Source organism: Galeopterus variegatus, unplaced genomic scaffold (assembly GCF_000696425.1).
Source record: "Galeopterus variegatus unplaced genomic scaffold, G_variegatus-3.0.2 Scaffold3300, whole genome shotgun sequence".
Classification (NCBI taxonomy): Eukaryota; Metazoa; Chordata; class Mammalia; order Dermoptera; family Cynocephalidae; genus Galeopterus; species Galeopterus variegatus.
In genome coordinates, this window is record NW_007729411.1 from 5766 (window position 1) to 28147 (window position 22382).

A 22382-nucleotide genomic window follows, 5' to 3' on the forward strand; every position below is an offset into this window, starting at 1 on the left:
TGAGCCGGCGGCGGCGGCGGCGGCGGGGTCCCAGAGGGGCGGCCGGGCCGGGAGCGTGCTGCGCTGGTTCACCACCGTGATGGTGTTTGCCGCCTTCCTGGGGCTGGTGAGAGCCGGGGCGTGAGCATGCGTACTGCAGACAACTTGGCGTTCCGAGTTCGAGTTGCCTCCGCCACTTGCGGGCTGTGACCTTGGGCGCGTTACCTTATATGTCCAGGCCTCAATTTTGTCTCCTGGAAAATGGGCACAATTCTATTCTTAGAGGGTTATTGTGAAATGCGAAATGGATTTTCCCAGTATGTTTTCCAGTTCCAGCTAACCTCCCTGTCTCCTCTGGGGTTGGGGAGATGCAAGAGGGGTTGCCCAGGTCTTTGGCCACTCTGCTCCCTACTCACCTACTCAACCTCTAAATTTATCACACAGAAAAGCTGCTTTTCTGGGATTTCCTTTTCCTGGTGGTCCGACCAAATTCAGCCTTCCTTTTAATTTTGCAGATAGGGAAAGGTCCAGAGAGTAAAGTGTTCTTAACCGGATCATACAGTTGGTTAATTGATAGAGCCGGGAATATGGGTCTTACTCTGAGCACAATCCTTTTTAAAACAAACCTTCAGATCCTTAAATGTTTTTCTTCAGCAAACTGCAAGGATAGAAGCGCCTTTTGCCAAATCCCTAGGTTGCCCCCCGATTCACTATTTGCGGAAGCCTCCCTGTGATCCTGGGTAGTTCGTAGAGTGAGTCCTCTGAGGCGAGACACTGTCGGTCACTTAGCCTCTCAGAGACTCTGAGCCGCAATTGATTCTTAGATTATTTTGATTTGGGGTGTGAGGGTGTGAAGAAAGAAGTCACTGCAGATGCTTGGCGAGCTCCCACTCTGCACCAGGTCCCGTAGCAAGTCCTTTGAAGGCATGAACTAATTTGATTATTGGTTAGAGCACAGCCTTCTAACCCCAAGGTCACGGGTTCGGTTCCCCATACCGGCTAGCCACCCTGACAAACAAAAACTAAAATAATTTGATTAGAGCTGGGTACACCCATGTGTTTAGAGAGCAGAACAATGCAATTAGAATCAATTATTCTTGAAATGTAGACCGATTAGAAACATTTTTTCTTAAAGTGTTCAATGGATTTCATCTGAAAGCCAACTGTAACTCTTAGTTCTTGTTAACACTGCATTGTCTTTGAGAAAAGTTTTATTGTTCAAGTCATTCTGTACATGTGTATGTAATATTTTCTAAGAAAGCTTTACAGACTGTACGCCTGATGACGTGGGGTTTTCTTTGAAGATAAATGTAGGTTTAGAAATGGTTAAGTTGTTTATCTCCTGCATGTTTTATATATATAGTTCAGAGGAAGGACCCCATGTGCATCCAGAAGTTTAGCTATTGTAATACTGTAAAAAAAGGGAATATTTTAATGTTTTTGATCATTTAAATTTTAACAACTAAATTCTTATTTTGTGCATGTTGTATATTTCAAAATAGTCTAAACTTTCAAGAATAGCTTAAAAATTTTTTTTGATGTATTCATATTTTTAAAAAGTTTTATCATTACATAATGTAAGCATTTTTTGTTGCCTTTACCAATTTCTACCTAACCCTCTTCCGCTTGCCCTTTCTCACCTCTGGTGGCCTCAGTTCCATTCTCTCCTTTTGAAAGTTCAAGGAATTATTGTGATTGTTCTATTTTTCTTTTCTTTTTTTTTTTTCAGTTCCCACTGATGAGTGAGGACTTGTAGTATTTCTTTTTTTGTACCTGGCTTATTTCACTTAACATAATTTTTTCTTAAGTTCATCCATGTTGCTGCAGATGGCAGAATTCCACTCCTTTTTATGGCAGAGTAGTATTTCATTGTGTATATATACCACATTTTTCTTATCCAGTCATCCATCAGTGGACATTTAGGTTGGTTCCAACTCTTAGCTATTGTGAATAGAGCTGCGATAAACGTGGGAGTGCATGTATCCCTTCGACATGATGATTTCCATTCTTTTGGGTATATACCCAGCAGTGGGATTGCTGGATTGTATGGTGGTTCCATCTGTAGTTGTTTAAGGAACCTCCATACTGTTTTCCACAATGGCTGTGCTAATTTATAGTCCCATCATCAGTGTACAGGATTCCCCTTTCTCCACATCCTCGCCAACATCTCTTATTCTCTGTCTTTTTGATACTGGCCAGTCTAATTGGTGTGAAATGACATCTCAATGTGGTTTTGATTTGCATTTCCCTGATACTTAGTGATATTGAGCATTTTTCATGTGTCTGTTGGCCATTTGTATATGTTCCCTTGAGAAATGCATATTCAGCTCCTTCGCCCATTTTTTAATGAGATTACTAGTTTTTTTTTACTGTTAAGTTGTTTGTGTGCCTCATATATTCCACATGTTTATTGCTTGTTGGCTGCATAGTTTGTGAATATTTTCTCCCGTTCTGTAAATTGTCTTTTCACTCTGTTAACTGTTTCTTTTGCTGTGCAGAAGCTTTTTAGTTTGATATAATCCCATTTGTTTATCTTTTCTTTTGTTGCCTGTGATTTGGAGGTCTTGTTCATAAAGTCTTTGCCTGGTCCTACTTCCTGAAGTGTTTCCCCTATGTTTTCTTTTAGTAGTTTTATAGTTTTGGGTCTTAAATATAAGTCTTTTATCCATCTTGAGTTGATTTTGGCATATGGCGAGAGGTACAGGTCTAGTTTCCTTATACATATGGATGTCCAGTTTTCCCAGCACCACTTATTGAAGAGGCTGTCCTTTCCCCAACATATGCTCCTGTTGCCCTTGTCAAATATCACTTGACTGTAAGTATGAAATATGTGGGTTGATATCTGGGTTCTCTATTTTGTTCCATTGGTCTGAGTGTCTGTTTTTATGCCAGTACCATGCTGTTTGGTTACTATAGCTTTGCAGTATAATTTGAAGTCAGGTAGGGTACTCTGGCTTTAATTTTTTTGCTGAGGATTGCTTTGTCCATTCAGGGTCTTTTGTTGTTCCATATGAATGTTAGGATTGTTTCTTCTATTTCTGTGAAGAATGTCATTGGTATATTGATGGGGATTGCATTAAATCTGTGTAGATTGCTTTGGGTATTATGGACATCTTCACAATGTTAATTCTTCTAATCCAAGAGCATGGAATATCTTTACATCTTCTTGTGTCCTCTTTAATTTCTTTTAGCAGTGATTTGTAGTTCTCATTGTAGAGATCTTTCACCTCCTTGGATAAACTGATTCCTAGGCATTTTATTTTTTGTGTGTGACTTACAAATGGACGTGTTGTCTTGATTTCTCTTTCTGCTAGTTCATTATTGGAGTATAAAAAAGCTACTGATTTTTGTGTGTTGATTTTGTGTCCTGCAACTTTATGAAATTGTTTATCAGCTCTAAGTGTTTTTTTGTAGTCTTTAGGTTTTTCTATATATAAGGTCATGTCATCTGCAAATGGGGACAATTTGTGTTTGTCTTTTCCCATCTTGATGCCTTTTATTTCTTTCTCTTGCCTGATTGTTCTGGCTAGTGCTTCCAGTACTACATTAAATAGGAGTGGTGAGAGTGGGTATCCTTAATCTTGTTCCCATTCTTAAGGGAAAAGCTTTCAGCTTTTCTCCATTCAGGGTGATATTGGTGGTGGTTTGTCATATATGGCTTTTATTGTGTTGAGATACTTTCCTTCTATACCTAATTTGCTGAGAGTCTTTATCATGAAGGATGTTGAAAGCTTGTCAAATGTTTTTTCTGTGTCTATTGAGATAATTATATTGTTTTTGTCCTTGATTATGTTGTTGTGGCGTATCACATTTATTGACTTGTATGTGTTGAACCATCCTTGCATCCCTGGGATGAATCATACTTGATCATGGTGTATCATTTTTTTGATGTGCTGCTGTATTCTGATTGCTGATATTTTGTTGAGGATTTTTGCATCTATGTTCATCAAAGATATTGGCCTATAGATTTTTTTTTTGTTCTGTCTTTGTCTGGTTTTGATAGTAGGGTGATGCTGGCCTCATAGAATGAGTTTGGGAGAATGGCCTGTGTTTCAATTTATTGGAATAGTTTGAAGAGAATTGGTATTAACTCCTCTTTAAGGGTCTGGTAGAATTCATCATTAAAGTCATCCATTCCAGGACTTTTCTTTGTTGGGAGACTGCTGATTACTGCTTCAATCTTGTTGTTTGTTAATGGTCTGTTCGGGTTTTCTGTTTCTTCTTGGTTCAGTCTTGGTAGTTTATATGTGTCCAGAAACTTAACTGTTTCCTCCAGATTTTCATATTTGTTGGAGTACATTGTTTATAATAGTCTGTAATGACTCTTTGTATTTCTGTGGTAGCAGTTATAATGTCTCCCTTTTCATTTCTGATTTTTGTTTTTGGGGACTTCTCTCTTCTTTTTTAAGTTAGCCTAGCTAATGACTTGTCTGTTTTGTTTATCTTCTCTGAAAACCAACTTTTTGTTTCATTGATCTTTTGTATTTTTTTTTTTTTTTTTTTGGCTATTTCATTTGGTTCATAATTATTTCTTTCTGTCTACTAATTTTGGGATTGGATTGTTCTTGTTTTTCTAGTTCTTTGAGTTGTAGTGTTAGGTTGTTTATTTGAAATCTTTCTATTCTTTTAAGTGTTTACTGCAATAAACTTTCCTTTTGTACTGCTTTTGCAATATCCCACAGGTTTTGGTATGATGTGTCCTTATTTTCATTAGTTTTAAGAAATTCTTTGATTTCCTTTTTAATTTTTTCTTTGACCCTTAGGTCTTTCAGGAGCATGTTGCTTAATTTCCATGTATTTGTATAGTTTCCTGAGTTTTGCTTGTTACTGATTTCTAGTTTTAATCTGTTTGGTCTGAAAAGATACTTGAAATGATGTCAGTTTTTAAAAATTTGTTGAGAGTTGATTTCTGACCTAACCTGTGGTCTATCCTGGAAAATGTTCCATGTCCTGATGTGGGGAATGTATATTCTGTAGTCGTTGGATGAAATGTTCTGTAGATATCTGCCAGGTCCAATTGGTGTGATGTATAGTTTAAATCCTTTGTTTCTCTGTTGATTTGTTGCCTAGATAGTCTGTCCAGTGCTGAGAGAGTGTGTGTTCAGGTCCCCTACTTTACCTTATTGGGGTCTTTCTTTTTCCTTAGGCTAAATAATGTTTGCTTTACATATCTGGGTGCTCCAGTGTTGTGTGCTTATGATTATTATGCTTATGATTAATTTTAATATGCTTATGATTATTATGTCTTCTTGCTGGATAGATCCCTTTGTCATTATATAGTGGCCTTCTTTATCTCTTTTTATGGTTTCTGGTTTAAAGTCTATTTTATCTGGTATAGGATCCTGCTCATTTTTGGTTTCCATTTGCACCGTATATCTTTTTCCTTCACTATTAGTCTCTCTGTGTCTTTACCGGTGAGGTGAGTTTCTTTAAGACAACATATAGTTGGGTCTAACTTTTTAATCCGATCAGTTGGTCTGTGTCTTTTGAGTGGGGAGTTTAACCTTTTACATTTAGGGTTGTTATTGAAAGGTATTGCTTTAAACCTGATATTTTATCAATTTTAATTTGGATGTTTTAAATTTACTTTATTCCTTTTTCCCTTTTTTATTATTTGTCTTTGATGTTTGTTGGTTTTTTGAGGTGGTAAGATTTAGTTTCTTTCTCATTTGCATTTTTGTTCTACCAGTGGATTTTGCTCTTTCTTGTGTATTCATTCTTGTGATTATTGTTTTTCAGATTCCAGATGCAGGACTCCCTAGAGGATTTCTTGCAGGGCTGGTCATGTGGTGGCAAACTCCTGCAGTTTTTGTTGGGAATATGCCATTTCTCCATTTCTGAAGGATAACCTTGCTGGGTATAGTATTCTTGCCTGGCAGTTTTTTTCTTTTAGTATTTTGAATATATCATCCCATTTTGTTCTGTCCTATAGAGTTTCTGTTGAGAAGTCTGCTGTTAGTCTGATAGGGGACTAACAGCAGACTTCTTCACCCTTATAGGTGACTCAGTGCTTTTCTCTTGCTGCTTTTAGGATTTTCTCTTTGTCTTTGAGATTTGCCATTTTGACTGTACTGTGTTTCAGAGGATCTTTTTTGATTGAATCTGTTTGGGGATCATTGAGCCTCCTAGATTTGAAGGTCCGTGTCTCTCTCTCTTCATGGGAAGTTTTCTGTTATTACTTTGTTGAATAGTTTTTCAATGCCTTTTCCTTTCTCCTTCCCTTCTGGAACACCCATGATTTGAATGTTTGTGCACTTAAGGTTGTCTGCTAGCTCTCTTAGATTTTCTTCATTTTTTAAAATTAATTTTTCCTTTTTTTTGTATGCTTGGCTTATTTTGAAAAGACTGTCTTCAAGATCAAAAATTCTTTCATCTGCTTGTTATAGCCTGTTGCTTAAGCTCTCAGTTGTGTTTTTTATTTCATTGAATGAATCTTTCAGTTCTACAAGTTCTGCTACATTCTTTTTAAAGATATTAATCTCCTTGTAAATTTCCTCCTTCATAACCTGGATTTTTGTTTGTTTCATTATGTTGTCTAACTGAGTCTTCTCATATCTCACTGAGTTTCCATAAGATTGTTGCTCAGAATTCCTTTTCAGTCATTTCAAGGGCTTCTTGATATATAGGACCTGGAATTTGAGAATTACTGTATTTTTTTGGTGGTATCATGTTTTCTTGGATTTTTGGATTTCTAGTATTTCTCCATTGATGTCTGGTCATCTGATAGAGGTATTATTGCTCCTTCTGTTACTCTGGAGTGGGCTTTGAGGAGAGGGAGTTCCTCTTTTGGTCTCCACTGGTGACTCCCCTGTGTCAATGAAGTTGAGTTGCTGGAGGCTGCCTACGTGGTGGCTGAGGCTGCTACTAAGGTGGTGAGCCACTTTTGTGGCAGCTGTGGCTGTGGTGTGCCGCCCGTGTGGAAGTAGTGCTTTTGTTGTGCTCCTGCCTTCTGCCAGGTGGGGGGCACTCCCTGTGGTTCCTGCCTAGGACTCCATGTGTGCTCCTGCTTTCTGCTGGGCAGTAGGGCTGCCCTTGGCTCCTGCCTCTCAAGAATAGTTTTAATTTTATATTTTATTATATAGTACAGAATAGTCTTTTAAGGAATTGTTAAAAAGGAAACAAAATTACAACAAAAAGCCAGAAGAATTAAAGCATTTTTTAGAAATTGAGAGTTGTCAAAATTAGAAACACCACAGGAATCTGTAGCTCTAGTAATAGTAGTATTGTCATTGTGAATTTTTCCTGATTGTGGAACTTAAAGTAATCCCTTACATTTCACCGTAATCTCTCCACCCCCACTTTTTTAATAGTGGAAAAAGTTACCACATAGATAGACATTATTTTAATTATCGTAAGTAAAACCTTTGTCTTTTTAAATTTTAGGGAATGAGTGTTGCTATACTGGGACCCACGTTTCAAGATTTGGCAACAAATGTGAACCGAAATATCAGTAGTCTTTCTCTAATTTTTGTGGGCCGTGCCATTGGGTATTTGACAGGTTCTGTGATTGGTGGAGTTCTTTTTGACTTTATGAATCATTTTTTACTTTTGGGTAAGTAAACACTAATTTTAGCTTCTTTGTGACTGTTAATGAATTTACAATTTTCTTTAAATATGAAAAATACTAGCCCACAGAATGTTTGACAACCGAAATGGGTAGCACTTAGGAGTCCCTGGTGGAAGTTGGGTTTCCTTGGTGTCTACTCTTATCTTGGCAGTTATAGGGAATCTATTCTGGGCCACTCTGGAAACTTAGATTACCACTAGGATGTTGTATTAGTCCGTTTTTGTTGCTTATAACAAAATACCTGAAACTGGGTGATTTATAAAGAAAAACATTTTTACTGCTTATGGTTCCTGAGGCTTGGCAGTCCAGAGTCCATCTGGTAGTGGTGACAGTGACTCAGGTCTCACATTGCAAGATGGTGGAAGCAGAGAGAGGGAAGACAGATTCTCCTCTTCTTTTAAAGTTCTCAGAACCATGCCCCTGGCCACTATTTTTAAGCCATTTACTCCTGCACGGTCCTACAATCCAATCACCTCTTCAAGGCTCCACCTTTCAGTTGCCATAATAGGATTTCCCACCCTCTTAACAGTCACAGTGGGGGTTAAGTTTCCAATATATGAAACTTGGGGAACAGAATTCAAGGTTCAATGAATTTTGGGAGACATAATTCAGTCCACTACAGATGATTAGCAATCCTTAGCCTTCCTGACCTTCCCTGTAATTTAGGCACCACTCCTGGGTCACAAACTGGTTGTCCCAAAAGCTCTGCTTATCAGGGCTTAGGGCAGATCTCCTGAGGCCACCATAGATAAGATGAGTTCCTTGAACCTACCCAGGCTAGACCCTGGACTGGAAATGAAGGGGGTAGGAGATGGTGGGTGAACAGATAGTCTGCATTTTTGTCTCTGCTGCCCCATGTCAGTGACAACCCCAGACTGTTCTGCCTTACCCTGGAAATAGATGGCAAAGCTTTAAACATACTCTTTTTTTTTAATAAATCAAAATGTTTAAAGAAATTTAGATTAATATGATAAAACTCCTTTGAAGGTAAGGTGAAAAATTTATTATTGTTGATGAATTAATAAATAATCCTTATTTCCAAAGTGCGTTGAAAGAATATATTCACTGTATTTCCTTCCCTATTCCCCAAACTAATTTATTTAGTAAATTTTTACTCCAGACTGCCATAGTTTTTGCCTTTTAAAATTTTTTTTTTTACCTCATATGAAAAATCCCTTTAAGTTCTTAAATGTGAAACATTTAAATAAATAATTTTTGGCCTATCTCTTTTGCTATAAAACTTTGTCTTGTGGTATAATTTACAGTTTGATTGTTAGCAGTGGTAGAAATGTATTGTTATAGTAATTTATATTTTATCGTCCATAAAGATTATAAAAGATTTGAATGAAATAACCAATTTTAAGTTGACCTTATTTTGCATTTTTGGAAATTTTTAATGTTCACTTGATCCATGACTCTCCATAAATATTGTTTTTTATAAGCTGACTTTTTTTTACCTTTCTTCCCAGGGATATCACTGTTGGTTACCACAGCTGGTCTTTATCTTGTTCCTTTTTGCAAGACAGCAGTATTGCTGATTGCCATGATGTCTGTCTTTGGTGTTTCACTTGGCTTTCTGGATACAGGTTAGTGAGACCTTCAGTGTCATCTCTGTGAGTAGGGACTTTCTATTAGAAAAAGTAGAGCCGATGATATTAAATTGTCACTTGCAATCCCCTTAAATTAACATGGACCTACTGAATAGGTCATGGGTCACCTAGTCAGAACCACTCTTCTAGCAACTACTCTTCTTGCCAGTTAGGGGACCTGTTTTTAAGCATCCAGCTAGGAAGTAAATTTTCTTTTATGAGAGATTGCTGATTTACAGTATCCAAACAGGGAGCACCTCCCACCCCCGCCGTGTGGCCATGTGGGTAATTACAGTGCAGGTGAGTGGGCTTTTATTTTGGGATAGAAATTTATCATTATAGTATGGGAGAAATTGATGGTTTAATAGGTTAAACCAACTTTGGAACCGTTAATGTGCTGAGAAAGCACAGAAGCAGCCAACCAATTTAAAATATACCCTGACTTTGGAGCAAAGAGAAACTCATGCTGTTTACTACAGTATTTTCTTTCTCTTTCTTTTCTGTTTTTTTCTCTCTTAGAAGTTCCTGCCCTCCTGTGGTAGATCCTCTCCAAGTATCATCATGCCTTTTAAAATTACTAAATAATATATATGACATTTGTTTACCACTAAAACCAGCTCTGTATCCCATTCCCTGCTCCACTGTTATTTGATAGGTCAGGGAAATATTTTATACTTAGGCTTAGTTTGGTTGTGAAATTACAGGGTGGAATTATCATATACACATATTTGAAAATATCTGTTGAAGAAAAAAAGATAGCCTGAGACATAATGCTTCTTGCCTTTCACCTTGTAGGTGTTTAGAAGTGCAGATACTGAAAGGTGTCCTTTTTTCCTGTAATGGACACACCAGAACATGATTATTCAGGTTCCTGAGCATGTGTGTTGCATATCATATATACATAAATAAATAATTTTCATCAAGTGGCTACCAGTTGCAAGTACAGAAAGCTTTGGTAATATGACCACTATCTGATGATAAAATTTTCCCTTTTAATGTGTATATTTTAAATATTTATAAATAAATAAATATATAATTATTTTTCTCTCAGTCTGGTGTTAGAACTGTATTATGAAAAGCTTTTTGCTAATGTGCCTGGCTCTAGGAGATAGTGGTGGTTTACTAGCTTGTAGAATTCCATTTGTGAGTATGTGATGATATAATGTTTGGAGTTCTCTGATGGTAGTGGGTTAGAGTTCCTTAATCACAGAATTGACTTAGTTGCAACATTAGATGACTTAGAACGTTATGATGCTTGTGCCGAGTCATCACCTTTCTGATAGTAATGAACTGTTTTTTTGTTTTTTTTTTCACGAAGGTACTATGTTCAACTTAAATCATTTTCCCCATCTTTCTTTGGTAGTTGTGCCGAGTCATCACCTTTCTGATAGTAATGAACTGTTTTTTTGTTTTTTTTTTTCACGAAGGTACTATGTTCAACTTAAATCATTTTCCCCATCTTTCTTTGGTAGGTGGTAATGTCCTTATATTGGCTCTTTGGGGGGACGAAGGAGCCCCACATATGCAGGCCTTACACTTCAGTTTTGCCTTGGGTGCCTTTTTGGCGCCACTGCTGGCTAAATTGGCATTGGGCGCAACAGTGCCTGCTGAAAACCACACAGAGCCTGACTTTCACCATCCTCTCTGCAACCGATCATCTGAAGCTGACTCAGAATGTCTATTTGGAGCACCTGATGATTTGAATTTACTGTGGGCTTATGCTGTTATTGGTACTTACATTTTGATAGTTTCTATCTTTCTTTTTATTTTGTTTTTAAAGAAAAGCTCAAGGCAGGAAAAAGCAAAACTATCTGTTCAGATGTCCCGAAGAGCTAAATATCACAATGCCCTTCTTTGTCTCCTTTTTCTGTTCTTCTTTTTTTATGTTGGAGCTGAGGTAACATATGGCTCTTACGTTTTCTCATTTGCAACCACCCATGCTGGTATGAAAGAAAGTGAAGCGGCTGGGTTGAACTCCATCTTCTGGGGGACTTTTGCAGCCTGCAGAGGCCTGGCAATCTTTTTTGCTACATGTTTGCAACCTGGAACCATGATTGTGTTGAGCAACATTGGCAGCCTAGTGTCATCTTTATTTCTGGTGCTCTTTGACAAGAACCGAATTTGTCTCTGGGCAGCAACGTCAGTGTATGGGGCCTCAATGGCAACCACGTTTCCCAGCGGAGTTTCTTGGATTGAGCAGTACACAACCATCCATGGGAAATCTGCAGCATTTTTTGTAGTTGGTGCTGCCCTGGGTGAAATGGCTATTCCTGCCATGATTGGAATTCTTCAAGGAAAACACCCTGATTTGCCTGTAGTCCTGTATACCTCTTTGGGGTCATCAGTAGCCACTGCGATTTTATTTCCTGTGCTGTATAAATTAGCCACCGCACCTCTTGATCGCCAGCGAAAAGGAAACAGAAAGACGGAGGACCAGAAAGCTTTGCTTTCTAGCTCTGGGCTGAATGACTATGAGGAAGAGAACGAAGAGGATGATGCGGAAAAATGGAATGAAATGGATTTTGAAGTGATTGAAATGAATGCCACAATGAGGCAGTCTGTAACAGAGACATCTAGAAATGTTTTGATGGAGCCCACAGCAGCTGAAGTCTCTAACCAATTCCTCTCAGGTGCATTGGTGTTTGAATCCTCTGCAGCCAACACTGGCAACTCACTTGTGAACCACCTTGCCAGAAACCAGGACAAAAGGGACTAACACTTAGAAAAGATGGATCACTTACTGACTTCCTTAAATAATCACCACTTCTGAAGAGCCCAGTAAGAGCAGAGCATTACCAGATTTTCAGCATGCTTTGGGGATAAAAATTTTAGGTCCGATTATACAGCAAATGCTAAAAAGTTTTGAAATGTTCTGTAATTCCAAGAGTCTTCCATAAATAACCAAATGGTCTCATATAGTAAGATCTTGTTACGAGACTAGTGTTTGGCATGTGGCTGATCAGGTAATATTTTGTGGCCTTTACTCCTCAGAGCATGCAAAGAAGGCATTTGTTTTTGAGAAGTTGGGTACTGTTCTAATAGAATGAAACCATGTAGGAGTTGAATTGATTTGCTGAACAAAGTATCACACATCAATATTTTGCCAGGGAAGTTGAAGAGTAGTTTCACGAAAGAGCATTGGAAATGACAGATAAGCTTTACTATGTTTTATCTTATCTGTAGGGTTGAACCAAAAAATGCTACTGACTTAATTGATTTCTGATATCTGTGAAGAGAACATAGGACAGGGCCCAAGCGACCTGGCCTCAAACTTTGGTCTGCCTTCACCCTCTGTACACAGTCACTTAATGTAGACCTCATTTATCTCATCTTCTGATCATCTCTGATTCTAGAAATGCAAGTGAGATGATTTCCAAATTGGGAATCCATACGTTTTGAAGTTTGTGCAAGACGTCTGCTAGAAATTAATGTTAAGTGCCAGCTCATTCTTCATTTCAAGTGAGAAATGAAACAAAGATGATAAATAGCTTTAAGAATGTACTACTGATTGTGAATACATGTCAATTTAATATACTTGATGTTTAATACTTTATTTGAATAATTATCTGAAGGACACATTTTTTAGTTCTGCATTTTGTCAGTTCTAAGACATAACCTTTTTTTCCCACACTTTTAACATCTCTGAAGTCAAGATATGTCTTACAGTTAATGATCATTTAACATTGTGACAAAGTTTAATTGACAGACTTTTCCATATACATACATAAAATAATGTTGCATTTTACAATCAGTGTCTTAGATTCAGTGAAATATAGTAATTCATTCAGTTATGGAGATTATTCTATATAGACGTTTTTAAAAGAAGAATTATTTTTATATGCTTATTTTCTCTTTATGTTCAAATGGAATTTGGAGACCCTATGTTCTGATTTTAAAAGGTGTTTCCGAGTTGCTACATTGGTAGTAGGGCTTTAGACGGGGTCTTTTTTTTTGAGGTGTTTGCCTACCTCAGTAACAGAGACTGGTCTGAGTCCTGCTGTTCCAAGATTTGATCCTCACCACGTTTGGATGATAATCATATTGTAAGCAATGTAAATCAGGCTACAAGTTTAATGTAATGAGTCACAGTTTTTTCCAGTAATTGGAATACTTCTGTCACCCATCCAGGGCTTCTCCTTCCTGAGTTCAAAATACCTGGGAAATCCAGAGTAAAGATTAGAAGGTGGCGTGGTGGCTTAGGAGTCAGGGATCAGAAAGAGTACTTTATGTGAATATAAAACTGGTGTGGGCTGTCCTTTGATAAGTGACTAGCATTGATGACAGAGTTCGTTTTCTTCCTCCCAAGTTTTATGCTGAATAACATATAATTTCTACCTGATTGGAGTATGTCTGCTTTCTCTTATCTAATTTCTATAGATTTGCCTTTGTTTTGTCTTAAGTGAAATACAGCACCTTGTATGCCTGCCACGATATTGGTTCATGTTAACAACCAACAACTTTAGAGAGGGCTGGAGGAGGATTTATTTCCTATTGTACTAGAAATTAACAAGTGTCTGGGGTCAGAAAGTTTGTGATAGATACCTTATCACATGCCATAATATAATTTGTCATGGCCTTTAAGGAATGCCTGGTCTGACTGGGTCATGACAGTAGACAGTGATACTGTCTCCAAGAGAAGATTTGGGCCTCCCTTTTGTATATAGGAAGCAACTGAGGCTGGTGAGCTTGGTTGTCAGTTGGCATTTGAACTAGGTTAAACTTGAGTTGGATTTTTATTTAGGTATAAATAGTTTTATATTTAATGATTTAAAATTTTATCAGATTGAAATTTTCACAGTCAAAAAGAACTCTATTTTCCAGCATTTGTTTGTTTGTTTGTTTTTTGGTGTGGTTATTTTAATTATGTCTTGTCTTCTATCTCTGTCTTGTTTCTTTCTTTTAATTTTTCAGGGAAGATTTGTTCTTACACTGTGTTTATTAAATTCTTGTATATTGTTTTTGTGTCTTCTATTTGGCTTAGATTTTAAATTGCAGAATGCATGTACTATCTGGTCTCTAAATTTATTGCAGCTTGCCTTTGAGTCATTTAGTTGTGGGTTAGTGAATAGCCTGTGGAAATGTTTTGAAGTTGTTAAATAACATGAGTAGCATAAGGGGTTGGGCTTTTTTAGCTTCTGAAGAACTTGTTGAGATTATAAGGTGCATTTTTATTTTTTTATTTTTTATTTATTTATTTATTTTTTAAAAAAGATGACCGGTAAGGGGATCTTAACCCTTGACTTGGTGTTGTCAGCACCACGCTCACCCAGTGAGCTAACCGGCTATCCCTATATGGGATCCGAACCCGTGGCCTTGGTGTTATCAGCACCGCACTCTCCCCAAGTGAGCCACGGGCCAACCCATAAGGTGCATTTTTAAAACACGATTTTATTTTTAATTGTGGTGAAATGTACAAAACAAAATTTACCTTTTAACCATTTTTAAGTGTACAATTTAGTGCACTAATTACACCTATGTTGTTGTGCAGCCGTCACTGCCATCCATCCACAGAACATTTTTCATCTTGCAAAATGGAGATTCTGTGCCGACTAAACAATAATTCTACATTCTACCCACCCACCGGCTCCTGGCAATCACCATCCTACTTTCTTTGTCTTATGAATTTGATTACTCTAAGTATCTCATATAAGTGGAATCATACACTACTTGTTCTTTTGTTACTAGCTTCTTTCACTTACTGTAATTTTTAAAAAATTTTTATTTATTGAATCAAAATTGGTTATACATATTTTGGGGGTTGAGCATTGAGATATGTTGATTAAATCAATATTACTAGCTTATATATTATTACAAATTGTAATTCTTTATGCCCCTTGTCCAATCTGTCCCCTTTCCCCATTCCCTCCCCTCTTCCCCCTCTAATTACTCTAGATTTCTTCTCTCCTTCTGAAAGAATAATGGTTACTCTGTTAATTTGTTGCCTAGATGATCTGTCCAATGCTGAGATGTGATCAGGTCCCCCAGTATCATCATAGAGCAGATGCTGCTTCTGTCGCTCTGAAATGGGTTTTGTGGAAAGAGATATCCTCTTGTTTTCTTTGTCTCTGCTGGTGACTCTTCTTGTGTGAATGCAATCAAGTGGCTGGCAGACTTATCTGCGTGGTGGCTGTGGTATCTAGCCACTTTTGTGGCAGCCATGGTTGTTGTGGTGGTTGTGGTGGGCCACCCACGTGGAAGAGCTGTTTTTGGTATTCTCCTTGGCACTGGCAGTACGCCTAGTTGTGGGGTGTGTTTGGTCCCCTTTTCCATGGCTCTGGTCCCTGGGCAGGCCCCAAGGCGCTGGTGCCATATGCCTGGTTGTGGGAGGGGCGGCCAGTCCCCTTCTCTATGCCCTGGGTCCCCAGGTGGGCCCCAAGGTGCGGGCCTGATGTGCCTGGTTGTGGGAGGAGGGTCCGGTTCCTGGCTCCATGCTTTGGGTCACTGGGCGGGACCCAAGGTGCTGGCTTGGTGTGTCTTGTTGTGGGAGAGAGGTCTGGTCCCCTTCTTCATGCCCTGGGTTCCTGGGTGGGCTCCGAGGTGCTGGCATGTTGTGCCTGGTTGTGGGAGGGTGGTCCGGTCCCCTTCTCCGTGCCCTGGGTCCCTGGGTGGGCCCTGAGGTGCTGGTGTGGTGTGTCTGGTTGTGGGAGAGAGGTCCATCCCCTTCTTTGTGCCTTGAGTCCCCGGGCTGGCCCCAAGGCACTGGCGCAGTTTGCCCGGAAGTGGGAGTGGGGTCCAGTCCCCGGATCCAAGCCTCCAGTTCCCAGGCAGGCCCCAAGGTGCTGGTGGTGTGCCTGGGTTGGAACTAATTTTTTGTCCTTTGCTTATAACATGGGGGAGCTTCCTGTGGGAACCAGTACTTGAGTATGTGGTTATTTAAATTGCTGCTTTGCTGCTGTTTCCCTAGGGAAGGCTTTTTGTGCATCTCAAGGTTTAATAGTTGACCTTACAGGTACTTCTGGCTCTCCAGAGACCTGGTGGATCTGGGTTGTGTAGAATCTCTGATCTGGGCCTGAGTTTTTTCATCAAACTGCAGCCCATGCAATTCTGCATTCCTGACCAGTCTCCTCTGAGTGGTCCTGCGCTGATTGGGGGGCAGATCGGCTGTCCTTGCTGTGTCCCACTGTTCTCCTGATGGGCCTGTCTCCCCTACAGCCCGTGCTCCAAACACTTCCCATGGGACGGGCCCTGTGCTGGTCCCTTGCGATGACTCACCGGCCTCTGAATGGCTCCCTTTTTTCAGTTGTTCTGGCTCCTCACTCCTGTGTGGGTCCATGGGAACCCTATTAGTGGCCTTGCTGTCCTGGGGGCCGCCAAGGCCCTCTTCTCCCCTGTCACCTCTAAGTCACTCCATCTGAAGGGCACAGCTGTGGCTTCTGGCAGCTCCTGCTCCATGTGCTCAGCAGCTTGAGCCTTAAAGCAGCCACAGCCCGAAATGCTCAGAGCAGCTTTTTCTTTCTCTCATTGTGGCTTCTCCCCCTTCATGAACTCCATAGGTCTTTCCTTCTCTTCCCCTGAGCTCCAGCGGCCCCAGCTTGGCTGATGTTACATTTTTATAGCTGTAAATTGGTTGATTTTGGGGAGAGAGTGACGCTGGGAACTGTCTATTCAGCCATCTTGACCAGAACCTTTTTTTTTTTTTTTTTCCTAAAAAGATGACCGGTAAGGGGATCTTAACCCTTGGCTTGATGTTGTCAGTACCACGCTCGCCCAAGTAAGCCACAGACCGGCCCTTACTGTAATGTTTTTAAGGTTTATCCATGTTGTAGCCTGTGTCAGAATTTATTTCCTTTTTTAAGCCTCAGTAATATTCCATTGTATGTATAAACCACATTTTGTTTATCCATTCATCTGTCCATGGACGTTTGGGTTGCTTTCACCATTTGGTTGTTGTGAATAACGCTGCCGTGAACATGGGTATACAAATATTTCTTTGAGACCTTGTTTTCAATTCTTTTGGGGTATGTGCCCATAAGTGAAATTGCTGGATCATATGGTAGTTCTATTTTTGATTTTTTGGTGTGTTTTTATTATTTGGCTTAAATTTCTTTGTAATGCAGTTTTTTCCAGACAACAGCAGCTAGAGGAAGAGGACAGAGAAACATTTTTTATTACTTATTTATTTACTTTTGGTGGCTGGCCACTATGGTAAGGGGATCTGAACCTTTGACCTTGGTATTATCAGCACCACGCTCTACTGAGTGAGCTAACTGGCCAGCCAAGAAACACTTTTTAAAGTATTGCTTCAAGCTCTAGGCAGACTTTTTGGCCTATACAGTAAGTTCAGTATTACCTGAGTACTGAGTATATGAGCTCAGGGAAAGGTTATGTCAGACATCTTCCTCGAAGTTTGGTTCTCTCTGCTTGCACTTTTCGTTCAGTCATGGAGTAAGTGCTTGAGCGCTTGCTGTGTGGTAGGCACTGTAGACTGTTGATGAACTTCCTCTCCAGTCCTTGGCATACCACGTATCATTATCATGTCTTTTGGGGCTTTGATCCCAATTTCAGCTAAATGAATGGTCCTTCGTCTTGTGCGCCTTTATTTACAAACAGAGATATGTTTGACCATCTTAGAACCGGATGGTATGTGGTGAGGGAACCATGGGCTGGCTGCTGTTTGCTTCTCTCAGTGCAGCTCTGCTCCTCTGTGGGACTATTCCCCATTCCTCCCTATACCTCCAGTCCAGGCCCATCCTCAGTACATTTCCAGTCCAGATTCCACGAGGAATTGTTTCTGACTTGGGCAGATGCCATTGCCTTATTGGGCCTAGCCTCAGGAGTTGCTGGTCAGCCTATGAATGGTTTCGCATGGAGCAATGCCACTTTTCCTGTCCAGAGAGTGGCTGTGTCTGCACTGCCACCCCCACTGCTGTGAGTACAGGAGCCATTGTAACCAAAAGGGAAGTTCCACTACCTGCTAGCTTAGTAAATACTGCTGATGGGTGCCAGGATGGCATGTAAACTGGCAGGCCCGGGACTGATGGCCTTCTTCATTTTTTGAATTATAATTGGAAAAACAAAATCACATCAAATTGCAAACTTTTTTTTGGAAGAGCCTATTATAGTTAGTGGACTGTTTCATTTTTACCAAGAAAAAAAAAAAAGCTTTGTTTTAATAGGGTAGTATTTTTACTTGAGTGAGCTATAAGAGGATTCCCACTTTGTAAGAGATTCTACAGCCCCAATCTTTTTGGACCAGAAAGTTTTCCAGGTTCCATGGATCTCACTTATTTAACAAATACTGAGCAATTACGCTTTGTTTTAATAGGGTAGTATTTTTACTTGAGTGAGCTATAAGAGGATTCCCACTTTGTAAGAGATTCTACAGCCCCAATCTTTGTGGACCAGAAAGTTTTCCAGGTTCCATGGATCTCACTTATTTAACAAATACTGAGCAATTACCATGTTCAGTAATCAGGGCGCTTGGAATATAACAAGATAAGAGAGATGAGGTCCTTGGCCTTCACTGAGTTCATGTTTTACTATTTCAAGTAAGACTGGCTAGGACAACATATCTATTAGCTGAGGTGCTAGTAAAGCTTATTGTAATAGGTCTTATCCAGTTTCAGAAAAGTAAAGTAGCTGAGCTCATGGTTCCTTGGTATGTGTTTGTGTTTGTTCATTTCCAGTATTTTTATGTGTCTTTGGGGTCATTCTTGATTTAGAATTTTGTAAAAATTACTTAGCATTGTGCAATTGAGGTTAATATAGACAAAACCTGCTTAGGAAGGCTGCAGCAAAGAAGTCTGACACTAACCTTGGGATTTGTTCAGTGCAGCCAAGAGGACACATTTACAGTTGAACTGTATCTTTGGTTATAGCTGCGAACACCCGTGGCTGAGCAGGTTGTCATCTCTCAATCCTTTTGCTTATACCCTGCCGAGAACTCTACCCCTAGCAGGAGAGTATACGGTTCTGAGTGCATGTGCTCTTTGTGCCTTAAGAAAAACTCAGAGACAGAAGTATCGAGGAAGGGAAAGGTTTACTTGCAAAGAGAGCAAGAGGACAGGTTTGCCAAATAAAAAACACAAGTATTCAAAGGGCAAAATGTAGAACTGCCAAGGTTTGCATTAGTCTGTTCATGGTTGAAAAAAAAAACCAACCGCCTCATATGATTGCCATATTCACAAAGGTCATGACAAATCTTCAAATGTAGCACAGCAAAAACCAGGGATAAAATTGCTTTTGCTGGGGTGGCCAGATTTATGGGAAAAGTTCAAGATCTTATTGTTTTTAGATTAGAACCAGTTAGATGACCCTATCATTTGTTTCATCTTGGGGTGCAAAGTGTTTCTTTCCTGTGATATAGGATGTGCTTAGTCATATTGAAGCAGGGCTTCAGGAGGAAAAGGGACCCAACGGCAAAGCTTTATTGCACAATGTGTTCTTGTCCCCTATACAAGTGATAAACCTTTGCTCCAGTGGTTTTTAACCCTGGCTGCTGTTAGAATTATCAGGCAATGTTTAAAAACTCCGATGCCCAGCATTTTTATTTAAATAGCAATTTCATTGGTCTGGAGTGGAGCCTGAATATTGATAGTTTAAAAAGTACCCCAGGTAATTGTAATGCACAGTGAAGGCTGAGAACCACTGCTTTTATCTATGCAGAAAACTGGAACTTCTGCCAGTCACAACAGTTTTTAAAAACTAATTTATAGCTTGTTTAGTCATGCTGCTTTTGTAGATGCTTGACATTCTGTGCAGTTTTTCTGAAGGGAAACCAGAGAGGAAGAGATATTCTGTTTTCTCTTACCTCCAGAGCTGTTGGTCAATTAAAGGGAATAATCAATATCGTTTGAAATCCTGTGAAAAAGAAAGCCAAACCCAGACCTTTTGGAGGTTGCTCTTCTACATAGGTTTTCACTAATGAGTTTTGATTTGGGGGGCTTTAAGGGGTGATGTTGTAGATTTTATTAAATCTGAATTTAATATTACTCACTGTTTACATTGCTTTATATATAGAAAAGTTTGTGTATTAGTCTGTTTCTGTTGCTTATAATAGAAATACCTGAACCTGGGTAATTTGTAAAGAGACAGTATTTATTGCTTACAGTTTCTGAGGCTGAGAAGTCCAAAGTCTAGGGAACATATCTGATGAGAACTTTGTTGGTGGGTAGTGACTCTTCACAGAAAAGCAGGGTGTCACATGGTGGATGGCGGAAGTGGAGAGCGAGCTCACGCACTCTCCTTTTAAAGCCCTCAGAACCACACCTGTGACTATCATTAAACCATCAATTTATTAATCCATTTACTAGGGCATGGTCCTCACAATCTAATCACCTCTTCAAGGCTCCACTTTTCAATTACCATAATAGGATTTCTCACCCTCTTAACACTGTCACAGTGCGGGTTAAGTTTCTAGTACTGGACTTTGGGGGACACAATCCAATCCACAGCAACTTGTTTGAATAAAATATTGATATAAATAAATGCTGATGTTGGTTTAAGATAAAGTTCATGTCTCAGTTGTTTCATTAGTGTTTAAAAATGAGTTTGGCATCTCTTCATAAATTAGTCAAGAATGTTTCCAGATTTTTGATTATGAGTACTCCGAAATGTATGTGATGGTTGTATGGGGTTCCTAAAATGTGAATAGCGTTTGCACTTCACGTAGATGTTTTGGAAATGACATATAACAGCTTTGATGACAGCTAATATCTTTGGCCCTTCAGCATTTCTCAAGAAGTTTATGATCTAATTTCTAAACTTACCAATCCCCAAAGAAGCTATTACTAGCTGGATATCTTAGTAATTATTTTATTTGAATAATAATTTCCTAATTGAGATGGTTACAGATACGTCTCTGTTTCAAATGGGAAGGAGGTTTTTAGCACTGCACGCTAGGCAGAAACTGGGATGCTTCTTGCTCCCCTTCTCTATAGGGCCCCGTGGCTGAAAGCCTGCTCTTGGGGACCACAGCCCTATTTTTAACTTGTTTAAAACAACTGTAGTGATAATCTGGTTAAATACTTCTAACTTAGAGTACGAGCCAGGTGTAGAGCATCTCCCCATCCCTCCTCACACTTTACAAGTCTCGGGGAAAAAGATAGTTTTTGAAGTGGGAAAGTTGTTGAAGCTGAGAGAAACTAAACGACCATACTCTCCCTTATCTAACCAGTTATACTAAATGACACTCCATGTGTTATTTGACTGCTATTACTAGTTTACAGCTGTGTACTCTGCTCTGGGTAGGGATCTTGTTCCTTTGCCTCATGCCAGAGACTCTAGGCAAACCTTGGCATTTTCTAGCCCCTTCTAAATACAGAACTGTAGAAGCCTTGGCACTGGACAGGGTAGGATAGGATTTCGGATTTGTAATTATAACCGAGTATGTGATATACAAGGGTTGCTAATGCTTTCCATCAGGAAGGAGGGGCCGCGTTTATCATTCCACTCTTACTTCATCTTCAGGGATTTGGTTAGGAATGAGTGGACTGAGTGGCCAACTTCTGACCACACCGTCTGCTGCAAGAGGCTTGCTGGGGCCAACGGGATGGGATAGTAGACTGTGATTCATAGGGACAGACTTGAAGACTGGCTGGGGCCCCTCTGTAACCTCCCACTGAAAAAGATAATGATTCGGGGAACAGTATTTTTCTGTTTATTCACTAGAGCAGCCATTTCATTATTCCTCTTTTGGGAGACGTTAATGGGTCCAGTAGAATGTATGAATATTATGTAGTGTGGTGGTGAAGTGTGGGAGCAAGTCTATCTGCTTGGATTCGAATTCTGACTCTATTACCTACTACCTTAATCTCTCTGTGTCTTGGGTTTTTTTCATGGAATTGACTGCGGGATTTAAATGAGATAATATTTGTAAAGCACTTAGCATATTGCCTAATACATATTGCTATCGGCTGAATTTTGTCTCCCAAAATTCGTATGTTGAAACCCCAAACCCCAGTATCTCAGAATGTGACTATATATTTGGAGGTAGGGTCTTTAAAGAGGCAATTAAATTAAAATGAGGTCATTGGGGGGGAGGGGGCCCTAATCCAATATGACGTATCTTCATAAGAGGAGGAAATTTGGACACAGGCACAGAGGGAAGACCACATGAAGACACAGGGAGAAGACAGCCATCTACCAACTAAGGAGAAAGGCCTCAGAAGAAACCAGTAGTGCTGACACCTTGATCTTGGACTTTCAACCTCCAGAATTGCGAGAAGATAAGTTTCTATTGTTGAAGCCTCCCAGTCTGCAGTACTTTGTTATGGCAGACCTAGAAAACTAATATGCTAAGCACACAA

At 39.5% G+C, this 22382-nt stretch overlaps 1 protein-coding gene across 1 annotated transcript; it reads left to right on the top strand.

The window, feature by feature from the left end:
* The first annotated feature begins 6 nt into the window (after positions 1 to 6).
* KIAA1919 (KIAA1919 ortholog) lies at positions 7 to 12847 on the top strand. Its single transcript, XM_008584527.1, has 4 exons — positions 7 to 106; positions 7363 to 7531; positions 9016 to 9132; positions 10608 to 12847. The coding sequence occupies exons 1-4, from the start codon at positions 80 to 82 to the stop codon at positions 11849 to 11851; spliced, it is 1557 nt and encodes a 518-aa protein (XP_008582749.1). The 5' UTR covers positions 7 to 79; the 3' UTR covers positions 11852 to 12847.
* The last annotated feature ends 9535 nt before the right edge of the window (positions 12848 to 22382 follow it).